The following is a 26022-nucleotide window of genomic DNA, read 5'->3' on the forward strand; positions in this document are numbered from 1 at the left end:
TTTGCAGCTAAGGGTGTTTTAGCTACTGCGGCGTGAGGAGCTCAGGGATGGAGCCCTGTGGCTGGTGGCCGTGGAGATCACCTTCCCAGAGTAGCTGTTTGTTACTGAGTTTTGGAGATTTCTTGGCTGGCTTCCGCTAAAGCACGCTTGAGTAATCCGAGCTGTGGCGGCTCCCAAGCTCTCGGGATAAAGGGTGTATGTGTGCGTGTGTGTGTGTGCGCGTGTGCGCGCGCGCGCGCGGGTGAGAGTGTGTGTGTGTGTGTGTGTGTGTGTGTGTGTAGGGGAGAGGGCGGGGATAGAAACGTCAACTCCCCCCAGCACCCCCCCACAGCCTCCTTTTCTTTCTCGCCTTCCTGCAAAAGCCGCACGAGTCTTCCATCCCCCCCTGAGCCATCCTCACAGCTCTGGGCAACCGCCAGGTTAAGCCCATTTGCACTGGGAAATTGGCGCTGTTTGGGAGAAGAGAAACAGATCGATTGCCCTTGTGACTCCCCGCCCCCCTTCCATCCCACCCCACCCCCACCGCTCCCTCCCTCCCTCCCCCTCCATCCCCCTCACCCCGCCTCCTTCCCTCTCCCCACCCCCAAACCCTCTCACCCGCGGCAGTCCGGTGCGAGGCCCCCTCCGGAAGGTGAAGGGGATGGATTGGACTCCGCTGGGGAAAGCGGGTGTCTAGAAGTGGTGCTAATGGGAAGAGATTTCTGGTTTCAAAAGAGGATGCTCTGCCACAAAGAGCGGCTCGCGCGCTGGCCTGGGCTCTAGCCGAGGAGAGATCCCGGGAGAACTCCAGAGCTCGGGGGGGAGCGCTCCTCGGAAGACCGGGGTCAACATGCCTGTTCGCAGGGGGCATGTGGCACCACAAAACACATTTTTGGGGACCATCATACGGAAATTTGAAGGGCAAAGTAAGTTCATTTGTTCTCTTCTCTCTCCCTCGCTTTCTGCTTTGACAGTGCACTTGGCATTCGCAGCGTACAGGCTGAGGAGCCGGCAACTCCCGGCTCCTTCAAGTTAACAGGCTGTGAAACCGAGACAGGAGGTTCGAATGGCAGCAGGAGTGTTCTCCCCCAGATATTAATTCTGATTTACATTTTAGATTATGGTCTCCATTATAGGAGGCAATCTGATCCTCCTCTCCCACTGCTCCATTATCTGCTTTGCTACTTAATGTCCTACTCTTCTACTATCTTAAAGGGAACGTACTAGTATAACATGGGTTTATATTTTGAAGATGTTTAATTGTACACTTTTTGAAAGTCAGGAGTAGGGCAGAGCATACCACTGGAACAAGAGAATGTAAATGGTAACAGCGATGTAAGCGGCTATGCAAACTATATTTTACCTTGGTTAAATCGCAAAGCTGTGTTATGACAGGGATGCTTGCTTGCTGTTAGTTTATAGAAGCTAAACTTTGCATTGAATCAATGCAAATATATCCCAAGAAGGATTATCTGGAAAAAGCAATATCTGATCCGTACTGGTTCCCAATGCAAACGGTTCAGTATTCAAAGCAATATTTCTGCCTCTTTATCATTTCCCTAAATTTCCATCAAGGAATTTGAAAATTGAAATGTAGTAAGTAAATTCCCACAACTAAGAAATTTAACATTCTGATGTGGACTAACTATAAGGAATGAATTATTGTTATATAAATATATTAACTCTAAATCCTTGTTAATTTATATTTAACGTTTCCTTAAATCTACATTAACACACAGTTATGTTGTGCATTTTGCAGTTGTTTTGGCGCTGTATTTAGTGACATGAGGATATAGTACTTTGTGTATCAAATAAACTAATGTATCTTGTTCATATTCTATCTGGAAATAATAAATATAATTTGTGGTCAAAATTTAATAAGTCCTTTGTATTAAAATACCCTCTACCACAAAGGAATTCAAGGTTCTCACAAAGTAAAAGTGAAAAGGTGTTGACATAATATTTACCTGTGTATGTGTAAATATTATCTTCTGGAAAATATATATTATGAAAGGTGAATCTTCAAATTATTGAACTATTAATTAACATGAGATAGTTTTATTGCTAACAGTTTCATGTTTTGTTTTTTAACATGACAAATGTGTAGTATGCCTTAGAGGGATAGAGAAAAGTCAAATCCAAAAATAATAGCTACTTTGAGAAAGTTGTACTTTCAAGGGTCAAGGTTGAGGTAAGAAATTTGTCAGCTACAGGATGTTTCATTGTTTGCCTTTGAAAATATTTATCTTACAATTAAATGGCATTCTGGAAATATCAATGGGACAGCTGCTTGTTTGAGTGTGCCTTAGTACCCTTGGGAGTCACAAGGCTTAAGAAGTAGACTATTTGGGAAATTACATTCTCAAAATTTGAAGAGTAGTTCCTTAATACTTCTTATTAAAACTACTTAGGACCATTAATTTTATGTTTAGGGTTTTCGTGTTCTTCCTTTTAAAACCCTGGGCAGTTAGCAATTTGGGAAGCACCTGCATTTCAGATCTCCTATTATGCAACAATTTCCTCCAGTGTTTATGAAAATCTTGTGGAAGCTCTCTAAAAGATGCCTTACTGTCTTCTTATTACAGATAAAAAATTTATCATTGCAAATGCCAGAGTGCAAAATTGTGCCATCATCTACTGCAATGATGGGTTCTGCGAGATGACTGGTTTCTCCAGGCCAGATGTCATGCAAAAGCCGTGCACCTGCGACTTTCTCCATGGGCCTGAGACCAAGAGACATGATATTGCCCAAATTGCCCAGGCATTGCTGGGGTCAGAGGAGAGGAAAGTGGAGGTCACCTACTATCACAAAAATGGTAAAGTTCATCTATTTAGAATTCTTTTTATTTGATTCCATTGAAATGAAATTTTGACAACCGATTAGTGAAAGTTCATTTGCAGAGAAGCTCCAAATATTCAGTTGTAGATATTTTTTGCTTATATTTTTTACCACTCAAAAAATATGGATACTGTCATTAGTGGACTAATAGGAACAATTTCTTCTTTGAATGAGGGAACTCTGTACTCTTCAAAAGTAGTAACTTACTATAAGTGAGAACAAAGTGCCACAATTCAGTCTTACTTTCTCCCCTTTCTAGGGAATAACATAAAGGCCAATAATTTACTGATTGTATTGTAATGTATTTGGTAAGAGAGAAATACAGAGTTTTATTTGCTTGAGCTTGAAAATATTTCACAGAGCAAAATCTTGTTGAAAACTGTATATCCGAACTAAAATTATTGCAGTCGTAAATGTTTCTTGGCTTTCAGATTTATTTGATAGGCAACACCTCTTGTTTCTTTTGCTCCTTTTTATACAACATTAAGGGTGATATATAAGAACTTCCAAAATTGGTCTAGTAAAGCTAGGTAATAATAAAGGCTGTTCATGTATTCAAGAATTGTCCTAAAATAAGAAATGGACAAAAGGAATTATGATACTATGGAGTTATTTGTACTCATTTTTTTAGCTGCAACAAAATTGGTACCTCAAACTTAAGGTCACACCTCAAATCCAAGGGTACTCCTCCTTCTTTCAGGCTTGTTATGGGCTCATAATATGTTTGACCTATAACCATTCTCAGAAAAAAATACTCATTTAATACACATGCATTCATTAAACATACCATATAGTATATGAACTCACATGTATGAATATTCACATGTACCCATTTAAAAGATACACATTCTCAAATGTGCACATTTACTGATATTTGACAATTTAGTGCTTAAAGATAAATTAGCTAAAAATGCATGTTGTAGTTAGTTTTATTGATGTTGCATTATTTTTTTTTTTTTTTTGCCATTGATAAAAATCAGTGAGGCAGAGGGATATGTAGTCAGATGTTTTAGGAAACCCTTGCAAATGAGAAAATGAGTGATGTGTTATAGCTTATATGAGATACTGATTATTTGATAAAATACACAGCAGAAATTCTAGCATAGAAAAGGTTCAACTCTTCCTCTTATTTCTTACAATTTAATATTTTATGGTAGAAAATTGTCATTCTTAATTACTAAATTTTCCTTAACATTAACTTGAATGAGTCTATGTGACAAACTATGATTAGAAAGACAGGTTTGCATAACTTTGAGTTAATCTGGAATGAAAACAATTATATGATTATCAGCCAACATAAAGACTGTTTTTAAAGTTCTTCTCACCCCCCTCCCCACCACCACCATTTTTCCATCAGTGGTGTTGGCTTCCTAGAAATAGCCTAATTGCTCTGATGTCTTGAAAGCATTTCTTGGACTAAGGCTCTCACCACCCAAATGCAACTCATCTTTTTTTGTGTGTGTCTCTGATGCCAACAATTTGGGCTTTTGGAATAATTTGAATGTCTGACATTTTTTCTCCACCTGAATATTTATCACGATGCTGACATCGTGTGCATTCTGGCTATACAGGGCATGTTGGTCAGCATTTGATCTTTATGTTTCTAAGGACATTTCAGAACTTTTTCAACTTATATAATTTAGGTATAAAATGAATTTGGACTGTTAGGATCACTTAGATACTTACTATATTTTTCAGACAATATTCTGAAATGAAAGTTGTTTATTATACTTCAAGTGGAATGGTGCTATTTTAAAACCTTGTGTTACTTGTGCAATGGGAGTGTGTAAAGTTATCTCAAAACCCCTAAGAAAGGCAGGTAAATTTGGAATCAAAAACATGAATGTAAAAGTTTTATAGTAAAGATGCTTGTACGCTGACTAAGGCAAATCTTTCTACCCGAGGGATGCACTTGGTTATATAAATTAAAACCTTCTTGTTTTAGATGAGGATTTACTTGAAAGTTTGCTTAGGTATATAAATATCAACCTTCGGTGATGATTTTGATTCTGTTGGCTTCATTTTCAGATTTGACTCAGTCTACAAGGACTTGGTAATCTTTAGAGCTAATAACAAGTGCTGCTTATTTCACTTTCAATATGGGATACATGAGATGATGAACCAAGCTTTTTATTTTTTTCTTTTTCCGAAGAGAAAGATTAATTTTATGACCTTTTCAGATTACAAAGACACAGTAGGACTTGTTTGCTCTGAATGTAATCAACCTGTGTTTTTGAGCCTAGTTCACATACCTTGAATAGAATCTTCAAAGTGCATTGGTTTTATTCACATGGCAACTGCAAATTCAGTCAGAGCTTGTGAAGTTCAAATGCTTTGAAAGTCTTGCCTCTTAGAGACCTGCCAACCACTCTATATTTATAAAAGCAGGAAGGGATAAAATCACCAACATTTTTTATTGGTTTGTTTTTCAAAGTTTCCTTGACTCTTTATTATTGAGGTCCTTTACTTTTGGGAGGTTTCTTGGTTTCTTAAGTATGTACAGTAAATGCTTCCTTTACGTATTCTCGATTTATCACTTTATAGGAATACAGATAGGAATGTAATAAGCACAGTGAGCAAATTAACAGTTGAGATATTGTTTCCACTTTTCCATTCACTCATTCTGGTGTAGAAAAACTTGTGCATGGTATTATTTCTGAAAGCTTGTCTTTCAGATCGGCCGGAGGCTTTATAAGCAGTTTAAACCCATGATCTACGTAATGAGTTCACTTAGATGCAGTGCATGGTGAACTGCCTGATCATTCTTAGGAAACAACACTTCCTACCATCCTACTTGATGTGATTTTATCAGGTACAATTGAACTTGCTGTTTACCAGAATATCATTAAAAAAAAAAAAACTAGTTAATTGCAGTAGGAATATTTGACAGTCCTTCCTTTGAGGATTCTATTTTACAGTTTAAGTCATTATTGCATAAATCATTCTTGGCAGCTGTGAAGTATTGCTTGAGGTGATAAAGCTGTAAATCTTTTGACATAAAGCTCTAATTATACAAAACTATAATTACACTGAGGCTTACACAAGGATGGGCATGTATTTTAATAGTATAATACATTCACTTTAAGCACAACTTTTTAGGGGTGCTTCACTGGCTCAGTCAGTAAAGCATGTGGCTCTTCATCTTGGGGTTGTATGTTCAAGTCCCATATTGGGCATAGAGCTTACTTAGAAAATAAAAACAATTTTTTTTTTTTAGCATTAGATTGGATTGAGGAATAAAAAACACTTCAGTTATTAAGTGAATATAAGTTACATGGTTTGGAGGTGATGCTAATACTAAGGAAACAGAGAAGTCAGTCATCTTTCAGTTTATTGCTTGTCAGGTTTGGAGTGTGTCATGGAATGGTGCTAGCAGTTGAAGTGCTTTTCCACTTCAGGCATATGTAGACACATGATTTTTATCTTAAATTGTCAAGCAACTCTAAACATTTGGAAAATCAAAGTAAGTTTCTCCAAAAGAAATAAAGGTCTTAACTCAGTAGGAAAACAGGACATATAAAATGCTTTATTTTTAGAGGTTGGAGCATTCCTATATTTTTGCCATTATGCTCTCAGGCATGGTACAATGGCAAAATTGCTAACAAATCAGAGATGTCCCTATCTTTGCCTTGCTTTCAAAGAACTAAAGGATGAGAAGAGGCCGAGGGAAGTCCTTTCTTGATGCAGACAGGGACCAGATCCAGACAGGGCAGCAGTCATGTCGGGACAAAACTCCAGAGGCAGTGTTTGAGCCAGCTAAATTCAAAAGAGGTTTTGGTTTGATAACATTCAATCTACCATCTCTGAGAGTTTTTTTGGAAAGACCTTTTAGAAAGTGTTGCGTTGTTGGAAGTAAAGGTGAAAGTGTATACCGAGTGCCGCCACCTCTCTTTAAGGTAATTTTTTAGGCATTAGAGGAACGTGCTACTGGAGAAGACGCAGAAGAGGACACAAATTCATTTCTGCTTTCAGACATTTGTATTATGGAGGGGCTAATGCTCACTTTTATCTTCAAAACCCCAAGATGTTTTCATGATTTTTTTTTTTAAAGGGAAAAGAGTAGACTACGAAATGGAGAAGCTTTTATATAAATGGAGAACAGAATTTGGGCTTAATTACCACTCTTCCTCTATCTCCCTACTGTAAAATAAACTTGTTTTTGTGTATTTCCTGTCTCCTTTTGTCATTTATACGTAATACTAACTTATTAAAGCAATGTGGTTTACTTAAAACTGTAACAGCCCAAAAATAAATCTTCTAATAGTCCTATAAGTTATATGACATGTGAAATATTCCACTTTCATAATTTCATAATTGTATAGTAGAGATACAGATGGTAGTTTTTAGAGAAGAATGGAATTATATTCTATGTGTATGTAATTCAAGCATTAAGAAAAATTTTAAGGAGTATCTTGCCTAGAATTTATTTTGGTGTTCATTTTAACTTTTTGTTTGTACGTTCTCTTGTTTCATCCAACAGAGTACTGTAATGGTAATCTTAAAATACTGTCTTTCATATACCTAAACTTTGTAACATCTCATGGACTCTGGATATTATATAGAGCTTAAATTTGATCAGTGTGTTTATTGAGAAACTCAAAATTCTCCAGAAACATTCTTCCTTGCAATTTGAAAACTTTTACTATTGTCCCAAATGAAAACAAAATGTCCCCAAACTGAAGTTGTGCTATGCTCATCAATCCCCTTTTTACCAACCACCAGCACCGTACCTCTTGCAGCTCTGGTTCTAAAAAGAATCCACAATGTCTGCAGGCTTCGGAGATAACTGCTCAGTTATTTTCACACCCAAGGGACTTGAGAACAGGGTCAGTTTAGGGCAATAGGGATAGGCTGGTTTTAGTGGGAGGAACTGGCTTTCTGGCTTCTAATGGCTTTCAGCATTGTTTTTATTTTTATTTCTTCACTATAAATAGTCACTAAATCAATTACTGGCAGTCAGCAGCTAGGAGAGTCCTAGGATAATTAATTCACAGGAAAGGAGCAGTTGAAGTATGAAATGTTAATATATCAACATTCATCTGGCCATATAAACGAGAAATCTCAGGGTCAGATGGTTTTCTGTTTTGTTTTTTCCTCCCTCTCCTCCCTAAACCCACTGCTCACCAATTCCTTGCATTGCTTACATCTGAAGTATCTCTCAATGTGACCTTTACTTTTCCATCCCTGCCAAGTGCCCTAGTCGAAACCCTTTTCATTCTTCTTTGAGAATATTGAGGACTGAAGTTTTCCTTCCTTCCCAATCCATTCTCTACAATGCCATCAGAGAGCTATTTTTTTTTTAATTTTTACGTTAGTCACCATACAATACATCATTAGTTTTTGACATAGTGTTCCAAGATTCATTGTTTGCATATAACACCCAGCACTCCATGCAAGTTCCATCCAATACATGCTCTCCTTAATAAACACCACCAGGCTCACCCATCCCACCAAACCCCTTCCCCTCTAAAACCCTCAGTTTGTTTCTCAGAGTCCTCAGGCCAGAGAGCTATTTTTGAAACAAGAATCACATACACAGATGACTTATTGGAGCCAAGCATCACTGTAAATGAATTTCATATATTAAATGAGTACAACAGTCTCCTAAAACATAAACTCTCATCATCCCCATTTTATGGGAAAAAGCATTGAGACCCTGAGAGATTAATTCACTGAATCGCACAGCTTATAAGTGGTGACATCTGAGCCCTTAGCAACTTCACCATATTTGCTGCTCAACGCCCTTATGATACACCTTGACTTAAAAACCCTATCTTAACTCATTAAGGCTCTCTGAATAAATTTGTAGACTCTTTAAAAGGATTCTTCATCCCCTTCAGAGTTGAATTTGCTTGGGTTTTTAAGTAGGGTATGTTTAGAGGAACCAGCTGAATTCATAGGTCTGACCAAGTTTACCTTCCTTGCACCTCAGTTACTTCCTTGATACATCCTTGGAGAATAACAGCCACTTTGTTAGAGTGATTGGGTGTATTATATACAATAAAATACATAGCATTATTTCTAGCTTGGGCTTTTGCCCATAATATGTACTCAATAAATACCAATTAGTTGAGTATCTTGCCAACTCCATTTGTCTTATGTGTCTTATGTTTCAATAATATTTGATTGCTCTGAGTTTCTCAAACAAGCCCTGCTTTCTTATGTCACTGAGGCTTGCTCACCCTTCGGAAATTTTCTTTCATCTGTAATAAACAGTGGAAATCCTCATTGAATGGATTGCCTTTCCCTCAGCTTCTCACCCTAAAGAAACTATTATCATCCTTCCAAAGACATATCAAAAGACTTCTCTGTGAAGTCTTTCCTGATGCCCCCACTGCCTGCTCCAGAATATGAACATTCCTTTGTGTTTTCACAACACTTGGTTCTAACCTCTGGTGTAGCACATGAAATATGCTATATATCATTACATATTATTGTAGTTAATTTTATCTGTTTTTTAAAGTCCATTCAAAAAAATATTGAGTCTTATTACTTTCTATGTCCAGAATATACAGTAGAGTACCTGGTATGAAGTATGTGCTTAAGTAGCATTCAGACACAGAATGAAGAGAAGATGAGAAATGGCACCATAGCTCTGGAGAAACAAACAGATTGAGATCTGGAGATCTTCACAAAAGTGAGCTATAGGGAATATGTAATATTTTGATTTTTCTTACTTTCTAAAATGTTCTTAATAACAGTTTCCACCTGAATTTTATCAATGGCTCTATTTCTTTGCTTATAAGCTAAGGAATAAATCATCTTCATTTCCTATAACTATGCAAATAGCTAGAAAATATTTAATAAAGCATTAGAGAGAAGCTATTAACCAAAAATAACTAACCAGTTACCCGAGTATCACTCGCTTACCACCACATCACAACTACTCTCACTGGTATCTCCAACAAGCTCTTTGTAATAGCTAAACCCAAAGTTCTCTCCTGTTCATTTCTGACTTGAGTTTATTGCTGCATTTGAAACTCTTCTACTGACTACGTAAGTTACCCAGAGTTGACATTTTATATCTAGTATAACATTTTATTTCTCAGTGTTCCTTGAAAATTCTAATTGACGGTGATGCCTGCTCTCAGGGCCATTCAATAATTACAGTGTTAAATCTAAAATAATAAAATTAGTTTATTAATAATAATTAAGAATTATTATGAATTATGATCATCAAATGAATGTCTTCTCTCTCTTAACTGAACTATCTGCATTTAGCAAAAGTGCTAAACTACTGAGAAACTATCAGCAGTAAGACATTAATCAACATAGTGAGGAGATTTGTTCCATTACTGAACAGGTAAGGTAAAATTGTCACTTGTCATAGGTGGGTTAAGAGAAATCCAAATACTAGGCTCCTTTTGCTATGACTGAACATTGCATATCTTTCTCTTAGTCCTTTAATTTATATGAAATGTCTAACTAAGAAAACCAAAGTAGGGGCACCTGGGTGGTTCAATCAGGTAAGTGTCTGCCTTTGGCTCAGTTCATGATCCCAGGTCCTGGGATCAAGCCAGTGTGTCAGACTTCCTGCTGGGTGGGGAGTCTGCTTCTCTTTCTGCATCCCCTTCTCTGCTCATGCTCTCTCTCTTTCCCTCTCTCTTGAGTGCTCTCTCTCTCTCAAATAGATTAAATCTTAAAGACAAAAGCCAAAACCCAAAGTACTCTTTCCATGGGCAGTCCAAATGGTGACTGAGAATGTTCCCTGTGCCCTTTCCTCTGTTTAAGTAGGTCTGTGTGTGTACAAACCTTTTTTCATGGTTCCCACTGTTTTGTGGAATGTCTCACACTACTTTTTATTTTGAAAATGAGTAAGACATCCCTGGCTCGTGCTTGGTGTGTGAGGACTGGAGAGGAGTGTGAGAGGACAGAGAGTGCATTTGGCCCTTGGTTGTCAGCTGTGTTGGTGAACTCATCTGAACTAGACTATGTGGGGCTGCCCCAGCCACGCGGCTCTGGCTTACCTGCTTTTTCCTGTGGGTGACCAGTCGGGTGACATTGTGATAGAAAGTGGACTCTCACCATTGCTGATTTTATTGGGGTTTTTTCTTCCTGTTCTATTCTGTTTTTCTCTGTTTTCCTGAGGATCATGGGGAGTGCTTCTATTTGTCAGTTTATTTGTTTCGATAGGACATTGATTTTTCTGTGTTGTTCAGAATATTGGTTTTGAGAAACATGTAGTAACAGCATGGGTTCAAGACACCTCAGAATGGCTGTTGCTTCTCATGCTGACTTTTGACCTTTATGTGAAGAACACCATAGTTAATTCTAATCAGTGAAACCTGTGCTAATGACCCAAGATAACTGGTGTGATGACAAAAATGAAAGTATAAAGTTAGTGGTGGTTTCATAACCAACATCTCAAAGATCAAGTAAAGAATAAAATCTAGGACAAACTAAATAGGATACTTATATTAAAAAAATAATCCATTTTTGTTAGAAAAGATCACATATTGACATCATAATCCTTGGGTTTTTGAGTATATTAAGATCACATCAATTCAATAAAATCAATGTTAGAGCTATGCAACATCATATGTTATATAAACAATTTTTCATCACGTTCCCATGCACTTCTCTGAGCTAAGTTAGTTAAAACTTCTTCTGATTATATGCACCATCCATGTTCTTTAGTAGTGTTAATCAGTTAATCTTGAACTACATATTTATTTAGGTCCTTTATCCACACAGATGTGCTCTCCAGGTTTTGAGTCCCATGGCTGTAGTTCATAGACAATAGCCCTCCACCTTATTTCTCTTCTCCCAAAGGACTAATGTTAATCGAGTTCCAATCTTGTGACTGGCTCTTTATATACATTGCTTTATCTGATTTTCATGACAGCTTTGGGAATAGATATTATCCCATTTTACAGGTTAAACTGACATTCAGAGAAGTTAAGTAAAGTACTGAGGATCACAAGCTAGAATAGAGATCAATTTAAAATCTAAATTTGTCTGTGGTTATAAACTTAGCCTCTAAATGGTACACTTCTTAAGCCTCAACCTACTCCATATTGTATGTCTTAATGGTAGTTCTTAATTATGGTTTCTTATTATCTGAGGTGTGAATCTGATTGATTTAATTCACACCAAAAATTGAATGAAGATTTAGCCTAGTTGTTTTATACTTTAAACAGGACTGTATCATTCAAAAGGGATTCTGTCAGATGGGATGCTCAGTTGCAGAGGAATGAGGATAGCTAGTATATGCCTGTAATCTTTGCATAATTATTAATGGCACTTTTTTTTCCCTCTTAAAAGTGTCCTCACTTGGGACTGTAAATTATATCGTCAACTTAGATTTGGGGGATATTTTTAGTTAAGGGATTCTCAACTACTATTTATCTAGTTCTTATCTAAGAAGTTTGGAAGAAAACTCTTATGTTAGTGTGATTCAATGGCAGAAGCTCTGTTGTGTTCTTATCCTCTTCTTCTTCCTACAACGAAGTTTTGTTTCCTGGCAAAATTACATGATTTGGCAAAATTCATCACTAGGATGTAAAAGGGAAATCCTAAATTTACTGGTGTAGAGAGCCTGTGGTTTCTTTAAAACACCTTTAATTTTCTTCATCATGTTTCCAAATGTCAGTCTTAATTTCTGCTATACACCCTATTATTTTGTGCTTCTGAGCTCTGCCCAAAGGCCACTATTCTCTTCCATGCCTGGTCCTCTCTAAAGGCCCTGGGCAACCTTGTCCACATTTTCTAACATTTTTTTCTTAGCTCTGTTAGAAACACTTATGAATTATCTTGTAATAATTTGTTTCTATGTCTGTCTCTTGCACTCAGTGTTGAACTCTTTGAAGGGCTTTTTTGTTAAGGCACTGATTTTTAAAAAAGAAGAGAAAGAGAGCAATAAATAAATAAATTTTAAAGAATCCAAGGATAGCATATTTAAAGAAGTCTAATTAGTTCGACATACTGTGCCAGTCATCTTGCTAGATGCAAGAATTGTAAAAATTGTAAAACCTACATTGTTTATAACTAACTTAATAATTTGCTGCCATGCGGTTTATATATTATGAAGCAACTTATTGTAATACTTAATCTGTAGCTGTTCCTAAAGACATGACAACTAATCACTCCTCTTTAGTTAGCCTAGAAGGAGAGAGGTAGATGGCCAGGACAGTCCAGATAGATCTTTAATGCCTACCTAGTCAACTGATTCTGATGGGGGCATCTTCAGGTCAATAAAATAAAGAATACATCTGTATGCTCTATAATAGTATATGACCATTTGAAGCAATCACAGCTCCCCCTGGATGTCCTTAGTCGAATATGCAGAGTAAAATACTTACAAATCCTTGCCATTAGTCTGATGTATTTTTCTGCAGTCTTTCTCTAAGCACTGAAAACAGCTCCATACTTGCATTGGTTTCCCAACACATTTCATTCTTTTCCCCAAACCCAGAGTCATAAGTTGAGATGGTTAGGCCTGTTTGGTATCAGCAGACACTTCATCAGTCACGTCCCTGAAACGGGATTTCACCACCTCAGCCAGGACTTCATATCTCTGCTCTCTCTCACAGTGATTTAACTTTGCTGTCAAAAAATTAGAAAATATTGAGAAACAGGAAAAAGGACCTATAATTTTTTTACCTAAAGAACAAGCATATTTTCTACACACACACACACACACACACACACACACACACACACTTTCTGTTTTCTTTGCTAAGACCAGGACAGCTTATAGACCAGTGTCTATACCAAACTGTAGCCTGTTTTCCTCACTCAGAAATTAATCATTGTGTAACACTTAACACGTGGACAGTCCATAAATTATTTGAATATTCACAAACTATTACATTAAAGGAAGTAAAGTATTACCAACAATACTTTATTATCAACTTTTCACAGTTGTAAACACATACAAAGAGGCTCTCTTGCACACTTGTGCTATTGTTCTCTTAGTGTATATTCCTAGAGGTATAAGTGCTGGGTAAAACAGCACTTTTGGTACCTTTTATTGAGCTCTACTTCAAAGCTGATGCATCTAATTGCACATTTACTGTGAGTAGTAAAGATGGGCAATCTTTTAAATTCTTGTTGACCCAAAAAAGCACTGAATTCATCACTGAATTTAACCTGCAATCTTTATTGGAAAACACAAGTAGAAAATATTTGATGCAATTTATTTTCTTATTTTAAAGAAAATAATACTCAGTATTGCCAAACCTAGGGAGTGATGGAATTCTCTCTGAGTAGCTGGTTGGGCAGATTAGACCCCTCATCCCACACCAGGATCACTTTTCCAAGAACAGCTCTTCACATTCACATTTTCATTTCTGTAACTTGCTGACTGCTTCCCAAGCCTCAGATTCAGAAACTAGTTCTAATTATTGACTACTTAGCAGCATTCTGTGGACATTTTGTCCTTTCTATTTGGAATAAATTGGATTTGAAGTTATTTTCAGTATTTTGTACTTTATATTATCTGTGTAAATAACAATGAAAATCTCGATTAATGAAGAGAGTTTTTATTTGGTAGTTTGCATCTGAGTATGTATATGTATAGCTACACATATTTAAATATTTTACAGTTTTGCTTAGATTTGACGTGAGAGGCATGAAAGGTAGTGAACTCATAATAATAAACATTCAGCTGAGATACCATGTAACAGAAACAAAATGTACTTAGAAACCATAAATGACATTAAATGCTTAGAATACACAATAATATATAAGAAATGAACAAATGACAGAAACTGAACATAGTAGTTGATAAACCTGTAACTTTATCCAATATAACACCACTGAAATGACTGCAGACAAAGATCATTCTCTTCCTAGGCTGCCTTGCTTAACCAAGACATGCAGAGCTCAGGTAATCTGATCTTTCTAGCTGTGACTCAATTCTCGGGTCTTCCCTCTAGGTGTTCTTTATAATGAATGTCACTTAACCAAAGCTCAGTAGGATTTATAGATTCCCAGATTGCTCTTCTCTGAATTTGCTCCCTGAATGAAGGACTACACAAAAATGCCACTAATGATGCACAGCCTCGACTATCCCGTTAGCTGGCTCCTACTCAGTTCTCTCTCTACCATTGCAGGATTCATTTCTTTGCAGTTCATGTTTCCAGAGTGAGCAGAGGGTGGCCTACTGAAATTTCATACCCACCAACATTCTTTATTTTTAATATATTCACAACAACGTGAGTACAGTGCGAATTGCACAACATTTTGTTTTAATTATTCGCTCCTTTGAGGATGCCAAAACTTCAATGATCAGTTTCCCTCTGGAGAATACTTCATGTAAAAGAGTTCTGTTAATACCTTTTGTTATTAATCTACTTTTTAAAGTGTAATGGATACTGACTATGTTTTCTAAATCTTTACCAAGTCAGTTTCACAATACATTCTTAATTTGTCTTCAGTAAAAGAAAATAAAGACAAATATTTGGTTGAGCTACAGCTCAGCTAATGAAACTTAATCTGGAGTGTTAAAAAATAGGCAAGAATATTTTCATAAATACTTCTCATATGGCATTTGAAAAATTATTAATAACATTTAAAAACACTTTTTCCAGAAGAGAAGGCTTAGATATTTTAGTTAGAATATCTGAGATTATAGAATTTCAAAATTAAAATATAAAGAATGAAGATGAAGCTATACCTTTTTTTTTTAAATTTTTTATTTTTTATAAACATATATTTTTATCCCCAGGGGTACAGGCCTGTGAATCGCCAGGTTTACATACTTCACAGTACTCACCATAGCACATACCCTCCCCAATGTCCATAACCCCACCCCCCCTTCTCCCAACCCCCTTCCCCAGCAACCCTCAGTTTGTTTTGTGAGATTAAGAGTCACTTATGGTTTGTCTCCCTCCCAATCCCATCTTGTTTCATTGATTCTTCTCCTACCCACTTAAGCCCCCATGTTGCATCACCACTTCCTCATATGAGGAAGAAGCTATACCTTTTAACTACATTAGCTGCATGTTGATTCACCTGGAGAAGACAAGCAAAAGAAATTCCAGACATTTCATTTTCATTCCAGAAGAAGTTATATGTGCTAACTTATGTTAAAGATTCCAAGAAACAAACTTACGTTGAAGATTCCAAGAAAAAAAAAGGGGGGGGGCTTTCAGTAATGACATTATAGTATTTTAACCAGGCCCCCTTCCTACTGATCCCATTGTTCCAGAATTGAAATAGTCACCCTTTGCCCATCTTCACAGCTAGTTTAAGCATAACGTAAGTGAAAAATCAGATGCTGGATTGTTGTTCTTTTTGCTGATATTAGTCTATTTACATTCATGCACACTGGTATCTTGCTACAGAGTTAAGACTGGGCCTGTGAAACTATCCATCTGTGGCAATGCTGGATAATGCAGTGTGGTTGGAACATTTTAATAATATTAACTATCATTAATTGAGCATTTACAATGCAATGGTACTCTTCTAAAATCTCATTTTTCTCTAATCCTCACAACTTCCTATGAAGTAGGGAGTCCCATTTTACAAATTGAAAAGATAAAGTCAATAAACTCGCCAACGCTGCACAAATAGTATTATAACATAGGTGCAATGTCAGGGCAGGTTGTCTTCTTTCAGAGCCTATGTCCTCAGAACTCCAGGACCCCCCTGGGCAGGCCTCCTGTCCAGGTGTTGGCCCTGATACCCACAGTGTTCACATCTGTAGTGTCAAGTCCTATCTTGATGGAAAAGTATGAATTGTTTTTTGATTTGAGGCATGTAAATGTTTTAAATTTGGAGGCTTCTGATCTTCTTTTCTTAAATGCAATTAAACAAACACCTGCTTCTGGTGTTTTGAAAATAAATTCATCTCTTTCCTCACTGCCTAATTCAGTACCTTGCAAAAAGCAGCTAATCAAAAATAATCTTTAAGGGGGAGCCTGGGTGGCTCAGAGGGTTAAGCCTATGCCTTCGGCTCAGGTCATGATCCCAGGGTCCTGGGATCTAGCCCTGCATTGGGCTCTCTGCTCAGCAGGGAGCCTGCTTTCTCCCCTCTCTCTCTGCCTGCCTCTGCCTACTTGTGATCTCTGTCATATAAATAAATAAAATCTTTAAAGCATATATAATCTTTAAATCAATTCATTAAAACATGAGACAAACTCTCTTAACCATTTGTGGGTTTTTTGTTTGTTTGGTTTTTTCTTTAAGATTTTATTTATTTATTTGAGAGAGAGCATGAGAGAGGGGAGGTCAGAGGGAGAAGCAGACTCCCCATGAAGCAGGGAGCGCAATGCGGGACTTGATCCCAGGACTCTGGGATCATGAACTGATCCGAAGGCAGTCGCTCAACCAACTGAGCCACCCAGGCACCCTCTCTTAACCATTTGACCTGCCAATTACTTCTTTCAATAAACTGGAAGTCATCTCTTGTCTATTTGGAAAGGATGGTAAAGAAGGAACATAACATAGTGGCTAAGATCATGGAGGAGTCAGATTGCCTAGGTCTAAATGTGAACATACACATTGTGTATGTGATCTTCTGCAAGTTACCTAACTACTATGTACTCAGATTCATCATCAGTGAATGGAGACTCTGGTAGTACTAGAACCTATCTTATAGGTTTTGCAAGGACTAAATGTGTCCATATTTGTAAAAACACTTATAACTCCTCCTGGCACCCAGTAAGTATAATGGGATTGTTAACAAAGGAATAATACAAACAGGAAAGAAATGTGTTAAAAAGAATTGGGTTAAAAATACATAGTAAGTTGATATGCTAAGTGAGCATTGTGCTCAAAAAGAAACCTAGAGCTGCATGTGTGACTGAATAAAAAATGTGAACCAAATTTTGATGTCAGTAGGTAAAAGAAGACATCAGCAGTATTTCTTAAAAATTTAAAATGTGAAATCCCAGAAATTTTACCTTGGAGATTGTGGCCTCAAATTCTGCATAATTTATCCTTAGACCTATTTTGAAATACTAAAACTTGTTTTAGGTGCGGTTGCCCTGATAATGTCAGCAGTCTGGGCAACTTGGACTCTGTGCACAGATGTCTTTCCGCTTCATTGCAACCCCAGTTCCAGTAACGGTATTCCAGAAACCTGTGTGTTTTGAAAGAGTAAGTTCAGGTCACAGTGAGGTGTAAAGTCAGCCCCTGCCTCCTCCCCAAAAGCTTAGTGGGAAGCAAGAGATATCTTATTCAGCTCAAAGATATGGAATTAATTGAAACCTATTGATTTCAATAAAATATTTGGATATAGATGCCCACGTATAGCTGAGGGGACCATATAACTTATTATCCAAAGCAGGATTCTTTTTTGAAATAAAAGGAGAATTTATTAATAATTTCACCAGGAGAACATGAAAAATCCAGAACTGTCCAAATTGGATGTCTGAACACTGTAAGTACAACCCATAACTGTCACGGTGTGTCAGGTTTTCAAACTGTATACCATTCTGTAGTGCAGACTTTTTATGAACATTTTGTAGCTGTCTGAAAGTAGTGAGTTTAAATGTAGCGACTCATTCTTGTGATGCCTAAAATGCTTACTGTGTAGACAAAGACAGTATCTTGCGATCTGGAGAAATGAGTCAGAATTCCTCCAAAGAATATATTGCACCTGCTGACCTCTTTGAAATAAGACTACAAATGAATCTTTCTATAAATACCATGTTGAAGGTTCTTAGTAAAGGACTTAACTTCAGCCACTTTGTGAACCACGGTGAGTCATAAGATCAGAATGGACTAAAAGTAAAGAGACTGAGTTCATTGTTGAATGCCTATAGTCCTTTATAAGGTACCTCTGACTCTCAGAGATCCTGTAAGGGATCTTTTACTTGGAATCTGTAAAAACATGGTGTGTACAGAGTGTGTGACCAACCGTCTTTTTCCCAGCTTTCCTGTCAGACTGTAGTCATATGTGTTAGTCTGTTTGTAATCCTGTGATAAAATAGCCTTCCTTCATGTATACAATTTGTTGTGTGTATAGGATATGTATTAAGTAGGAGGAACAACCCCAGATAAGTTGGGACAGACAGCATTAAAGAAGAAAGTTATTAACATTCTAATAAAAGCAATTTAAAGAAACAATAAATCCATTCAGATTTTCAGTACATACTAAATTATTAGTTCTCATGATTTTAAGTGGAAGTTGATATTTCCAAATTTAAAAAGAAAGATATAATTATAAAAAAATCAAAATTAAGCAATAAGCCATTGTTTTTCAGAGGAAAGTTAAGCAAAAATGATACAACTGGCATTCTCATATTGTTTGTATTTTTCTAGATCCAATACAAACATAAAGGAAGTAATTTTTGAATGGGAAAATTGTGTTTGTAAATAAATTTAGTTTTTGCAGTGTTATAATCCATAAAGGAAAAACAATAACAACAACAAAAACAACTATGAATAACAGTAATTATGAAAGTCCTTCTTTCCTTCCAGATTCAGTTAGCTGTCTTTTTAAAAATACTGTTGATTGTTGAGGTCATTGCCCATGATGAAACATTACCAGAAGACTGTGAGAAAGATAAATGGAAGTTTAGGGAATTATACCCTCCACACTGCTTTGTTTTCCTGTCCATCTGTGGAGTCTCATGCACTTTATATTTGCTAAATAAAAGTTCATGGAATAAAGAAACATCCGAATAAATACATTGATTTATATGTGGAGATAGAAGTTGCATTTTTGTGGGTGATCATATTTTTTGGCTGAAATGTCATCTCTCTTAATGAACTAGGATGGAACACACACACACACAGGCTGTCAAATCAGCATTATTTTCAATTTAGCATTAACAAGTCACAGAAGAGAGCAGCCTATATTCTTGGTTTAGGAGTGATTTCTCTTTGTCCCTTACCCTGCATTCTTTCTCAACTCCCTATTCTAAACAAAGCATAATGAGGTGGACATGGCAGAAAGCTTTGGCAGCTGGAAAGCAAAAGGTATTATCATCTTTCAAATGGCACCCAGATCAACATTATTCTTTTTCAGATTAACATTATTCTTTTAAAATAACAGGAAAAATCCATATGTCTGACTCTAAAGTGATCATATGATCACTTGAATTAAAATTTTTATTTTGGAAAATACTCAGACCTACAGAGAAGTTGTAAAAACATTATAAGGAACTTTCATATTACCATAATATAGATTCAACTTTTGTTTATAAGTTGCCACATTGGCTTTATCTCTCTCTACATTTTCTGTGTGACATATAAACACTGCTCTTTTGTGTCTATTTACTTATTTTGCTGAGACAATTGAAAATTATATGTACAGATCATAACCCTTCATCCTTAAATATTTCAATTTTTAAGGCTCCTCCGTGAGTAACGAGAAAATTCATTCATGTAATCACAGGTTAATTATCAAATTCAGAAAATTTTGCATTGATACAATACTGTTATCTAATATGCCCTTCAAATTTTGACAGTTGTCCCTGTATTGCTCTTTAGCTAATTAGTTCTTAACAATTCATGGTTTCAACCAATATGGTACATTGCAGTTTGTTGTCTTGTCTCTTTAGTCTCCTTTAAATGGATGACTGAGTGACTTCCTCAGCCTTTCTTGTCTTTCCTGACATTGACATTCTTTAAGGATATGGGCTCATTGTTTTGTAGAATGTTCAGTTTTAATTTGGTTGACAGATCGTTATAACTTAATTCTTAACTTATGGGATTTGTTTTATATATAAAATATAAATGATACTGTATCCTTTTCAGAGCATTACCAGAAGCACTTAATATTAGTTTGTCCCATTATTGATTTTAACTTTCATCACTTGTCTTACCATTTTTTGCGCGGTTTGACAAAAAATTAGGAAATAAAATTTTTAAATATTCTTAAAATCAGCATGAATATCACAAATTTAACAAAAAAATTCAAAACATCTACATTAAAATAATCACAAATATTATTAAGAGAAGTTAAGGAGCAAATAAGTAAATACAGAGATACTACATGTTCATGAATTAGAAGTCTCAATACTATAAAGACGCGTAGTCTTCCCAAATCAGTCTGCAATTTTAACCAAAATTATGGCAGATTTTTTTATATATATAAAGTAACAAACTGACTCAAAAACGTATATGAAAAGGCCAAGGATATGTAATAGCCAAAACAATTACAGAAAAGAAGAACAAATTTGGAGAATTCTAACCACCTGATTTTAAGAACTACTATTATGCTACAGTAATCATGATGGTAGAGTATTGGCATATAGTACAATTAAGTAGATCAATGGAACAGATAGTCCATAAAGAGATCCTCACATATATAGTTACTTGATTTTTTATAAACACCAAAGTAATTCAGTGGTGAGAAATGCCAGTCTTTTCAATAAATGAGCTAGATTAACTGAAAAATGGATGGAAAAAGTAGTTCTTGACCTTTACACTATACTATGCACAAAAACTAATTTGTTAGAACTTGTAGGCCTAAACATAAAGGCTAAATTTATAAAATATTAGAAATAAACAACAAGAAAAAAATTTATAACGTTGAGTGGGCAAAGATTTCCAAGGAAATATCTAAAAGTCATTATCCATAAGAATGAGAAGTAATGAACTGGACATCATCAAAATTAAAAATTTACGTACTTCAAAAACTTTCATTAAGAACATGAATGAATCTTAGAACATTGAAAAAATAAAATTAAGATGTTAAAAAAAAAAGAAAAACAAATACACTATTGACTTATCTCCCCCCTCCAAAAGAACTTGAAAATTCAATAGACTGAGAAGAAAATGTCTCCAATATATTTATTTGACTAAGGAATTATATTTTAAATACATGTGTATATATACCATGTACCATATAATAAATATGTGCATATGTCTACAAATCAGTAATGAAAAGACAACACAAATAAAAATTATGGGCAAAAGATTCATACAGATACTTCACAAAAGAAAAATATACAATGGCCTTAAAAGCACATGAAAAGGGAAATAGGATTTAAAACCAATGTAAGATGCTATTTAATGCTCACCAGAATATATAAAGTGAGAAGACTGACAGCATCAAATGTTGGTGAGAATATGGAGCAACTGATAGTTTCATACATTGCCAATGGGATTATAAAATGGTATAAATACTTTGGAAAACTGTTCAGTGTTTCATTATAAAATTAAATATGCACCTACCTTCAGATCCAGCAGTTTCTCTTCTAGGTAGATCTTTATCCAAGACAAATGAGAATATATGTCCACAAAATGGTTTGTCTAAAATGTTTGCATTAGCTTCATTTATAATAGCTCCAATCTGCAAACAACGCAAGTGTTCATCAACAAGCAAACAGTTAAATTGTGGTATAGCTGTCAATGGTATACCAATCAACAATAAACAAGAACAAACTATTAATATGAAAGAGCAACATTATAAATGATTCTCAAAAATATGTTAAGCAAAAAAATAACAATAATTAATAGTGAGTAATTTTATTTATATATAGGTCAATATTAGGAAAGACAAGCTAATCTATGGTGATAAAAATCAAAACTGTAGTTGCCTTTTATGGGGGGGGGTAGGAATTGCATATAAGGGAATTTGAAAATGATGGACACATTCTAGATCTTGATTGGTGTGTGGATTATATGATTGTCTATATTGATCCAAACTTAACAAACTGTATCCTTAGATTTGAATTTCACTGTAATAAAATCGCTACTTACATTCAGAGTCAGATAGTTTTTTTTCTGTAACCATACAATTGTTACAGACTTTAATATGGCTTAAATAAATGCATCAAAGGAAATATGATTTTCATCATAGCAGTAAAAATCACAACTAATAACTCATTTTCTGCCCTTTTTTTTTCAAAGTTGAAAGATATTAGTAATATCCTGAAATATCAAGGAGGACTTATTTTCATGATTAGGAAATAAGAGGAGTTACACATTTGATTAGCAACTAGTTTTGTTTATTTCCCCCAATGCCCTCTCAGATTTTAGCAGTGCCTCAAAGACACTAAATCTATTGTTTTGTTGGCCTATTTTCCATCAACTTTCACCCCTGGTAAAAGTGGTAATTCATAATTTTAAATCCAATATTTCATCCCCTTTAAACTATAAGCCAATTGCATTTAATTCTTTCCTACATTAGTAAATGGTATCTCATTTCTGTTTAAGGGCATTATTATTTTTATTTTTAAGTGGCAAATGGATCTTCATTAATCTGTGAACCCTTCAGGGTAGGGTACTCTCTATTGATTTCTGCTTGTAGTTTTCAAGATTCTATTATGGTTAAGGAAGAAAAAACAATTTTAATGAGAGTCATTTTTTTGTTGTTGTTAGATGTAGATCCAAAGATTCTCCTAAAATAAAATAAATGAGAGGAAAGAGGAAAGAAAGAGGAAAGAGGACAGATTTCTAACTAGAATTTTTTAATCTAGAGAATAAAAGTTATGAGGAAATCAGTTGGGTAATCTGAAAGATATATACGTGTTGCTCATGTGGCCAAATACATCTTTTCTTCACCAAAATCCTGAAATCTAGAATGACCTAGCTTTCTTTGAAAGAGAGCACGTTTAAATGTATGGTTATATTGAGGAAATAAACCTGTCCCCAAGAGATGGCATTGATTAAATTGATGAATATCCTTTAAAATAAGTTTATTTGTGGCTGCTAGAGCTGAAACAGATGTGTTTGTGATACAAACTTAATGTTTTATTGACTCATTTAAGACTGACACAAAGACACAAAGAAAAACCAGTTTTCCTAAGTGATCATCCCTTGGTGTCCCCTTTGCTTTCAAGAATGCAAAATCCATCAGGGCATTCTGACCCAATTTTTGTGTTCCTTACTTTTTTTATTCCTCTTTATGTTTAATGGATTAAGATCAGTTCAAAACCACACCTCAAACCTAGGGAATATACAATTGCATTACTTTACAAGATTTTTCTAATGACTGAGTATTGCTCACATTAATCATAATGAGAATTGAACTACATCCTACTTATTTTGTCATGTGATAAACCACTAAAGATTATTGAGTAACTTTATTGGGAAAATTTTCATGTTCTCATTTTTTAATATTATCCTTCTGATTACTTTTATTGGTTTAGAATCTTTAAAATTTCACAACTTTAAACAGAGGCTTCATTTTGGTAATTCTGTTTTACTAATTATAAACTGTTTAGAATAAGTTAGAGGATGAGGTATATCCTCTCCTTTAATTCTAGTAAACATTAGATTGGGATCTTTTGGTCTTTGACTCTGAAATATTTAGAGAGATTGCTTCCTGTGCGGGGGGGGGGGAATATAATTTTCAGAGTTTAAAAAACAAAGTGCATATTTGCTGATCAGTTATTGGAAAAGGCAAAAAAAAAAAAAAAAGAAAAGAAAAGAAAAGAAAAACAGAAACCGAAATGGAGCGTAGGGGAAAATATGTAAGGAAACAAAACTGTGAAGTACAAAGAAAACAAGTACACAGACCTGTAGTGGAAAGTACGTAGGGTAGGAGAACTGCTTCAAGGGAATGAGGGAATAATACAAAGAAGAATATATACCTAAAAAAGAGAGAGAGAAAGAGAGAGAGAGACTGCTGCTTCCTGCCCTCAAAAGAAAACATGCCCATGAAATTTCGACAAGCACAAGTTCAAGAGGGTTATCTGAGACTAGACACCATGATCCTAGAAGAATGAATACTTCAGTGTGAAGAATATTTATTCCTTAGATCTGTATGCTGTTCTATTTGGAGCTAAGGCAAGAGTGATGAATAATGGATAACAGGACACCCTAATTGTCTCTGTAACAAAGGCCACAGCAATGGAATTCGTTATACCTTATTGTGTGAGGCCATATATTGACAGTTACACAGATGAAAGAACTTAACCTCTATAGATAACAGGTCTTTGTTCCAAACAACAGATTTACTTTTTCAAAAGTAGAAGCTAATGATTAGGGCCTATTTTGCCTTCGACGCCTCATCTCTTTGGTGCAGTAACTACATTAAACCTCACAGAAAACAGGATCATGATGATAATGGCATTGCCACCCTTGAGTCAACTTAAAGCAATATTATCTAAACATGAAATGCTGCAGAATCACAAAAATTTAAGATAGTAAGGAACTGGGATTCTGTATTAGACTTTCCAGGAAGTGAGTGAATGGTTCCTGGCCCAGCGTAGCAGTCCCTCCAAATGCTAACCAAGGTTCCTTCCTGCCTGTCTCTTTTCCTCCCTTCCTCCTTCCCACCTGCTCCTCCTCCTTTCTTTCAACAACCTTTTACAAACGTAGAAGCCTAGGCCAAGCAACTTGCCCAGGCTCACTTGGCATCAAGACCAGGGTTCATAGCTTCCAGTTTCTAAAATAGGGCTGATTTCCCATTATAGAATGAAAGCACTGCTTCTTCCTCATGCTCTCAACTAAGCACTATTCTTACAAATATCAGTAAAGATTTTGTTTTTTTGTTGTTCTATTGAAGATGAGGAACATATTGCCTGAATTTCAAGTCAGCATTTCACACTGAGTTTGAACAATCATATAGCTGTGTGTTTCCTTATTGAGCATTTCATTTGCTCTTCTGGTGCTTTTTAAACAACCTTTCATGACACTTTATTTTTCCAATATAATACATGAAGTGTATGGATCTATAAATTGATTTAAGCCCCTTGAGAAGGGATGGTGCTACTTGTACTCTACATTAAAATAGTAAGGCATTACTATTTGCCATAAAATGATACTGCAGTATTCTAAGAAAGGAACTCAACATCTCACAGACCATCTACAGGGACATTAGAAATGAAACAGAATGTAAATCTGTTTGGAGTTGGTGAGTCTGGCTTATTTGGCTTTATGAGCTCTTGCAGGTAGTTTTGGAGAATGTTTGTATTTGTGTCTGTACGAAATGTTATCATTCAGGCTTAGCCGTGCCATGAAAACAGTTCATGTTCACTGTGGGGAAAGAGGACAGTACATTCTATTTACAGCTAGACTTCTGAGTTTGTGTGTTTTTCTTAGCACAGTTTCAGAAATTGAATACAATCCTTAGAGATTACTCTCTATTCAAAGCACCGCCATAGCCCAAACTATGATCATCCTGTGCCCTTTGGCTCCCAGTTGTGCCTAAGAGGACACCGGTGGTGGGACAATTAAAGAAACCCCAGTTAATGATAATTTCTTCCTGCATGATCTGCCCTGCTGATTGCACTCTTAATTTGCCCAATTGTGGAAAATAATGAAACATTCATTTTTTAAAAACCCCATCTCTTGAGAGGGTAAGTGTTTGGTGAGAGTTTTAAAATGCACAATTCCATTTGCTGCTACCTTCATTT

The 26022-nt window shown here is 35.8% G+C and overlaps 1 protein-coding gene across 4 annotated transcripts in view; it reads left to right on the forward strand.

Annotated features, from left to right (window-relative positions):
* Nucleotides 1-431: 431 nt before the first annotated feature.
* Nucleotides 432-26022, forward strand: part of KCNH7 (potassium voltage-gated channel subfamily H member 7) — a 483013-nt gene continuing 457422 nt past the window's right edge. For all 4 annotated transcript variants that reach the window (XM_082691246.1, XM_082691247.1, XM_082691248.1 and 1 more), the window contains exons 1-2: nucleotides 432-905; nucleotides 2565-2795. In XM_082691246.1, coding sequence (XP_082547372.1) covers nucleotides 830-905; nucleotides 2565-2795 — 307 coding nt within the window. In that variant the 5' untranslated portion in view covers nucleotides 432-829. The remainder of the gene's footprint in view (nucleotides 906-2564; nucleotides 2796-26022) is intronic.

Source organism: Mustela nivalis (genome assembly GCF_964662115.1).
Source record: "Mustela nivalis genome assembly, chromosome: 11".
Taxonomy (NCBI): domain Eukaryota; kingdom Metazoa; phylum Chordata; class Mammalia; order Carnivora; family Mustelidae; genus Mustela; species Mustela nivalis.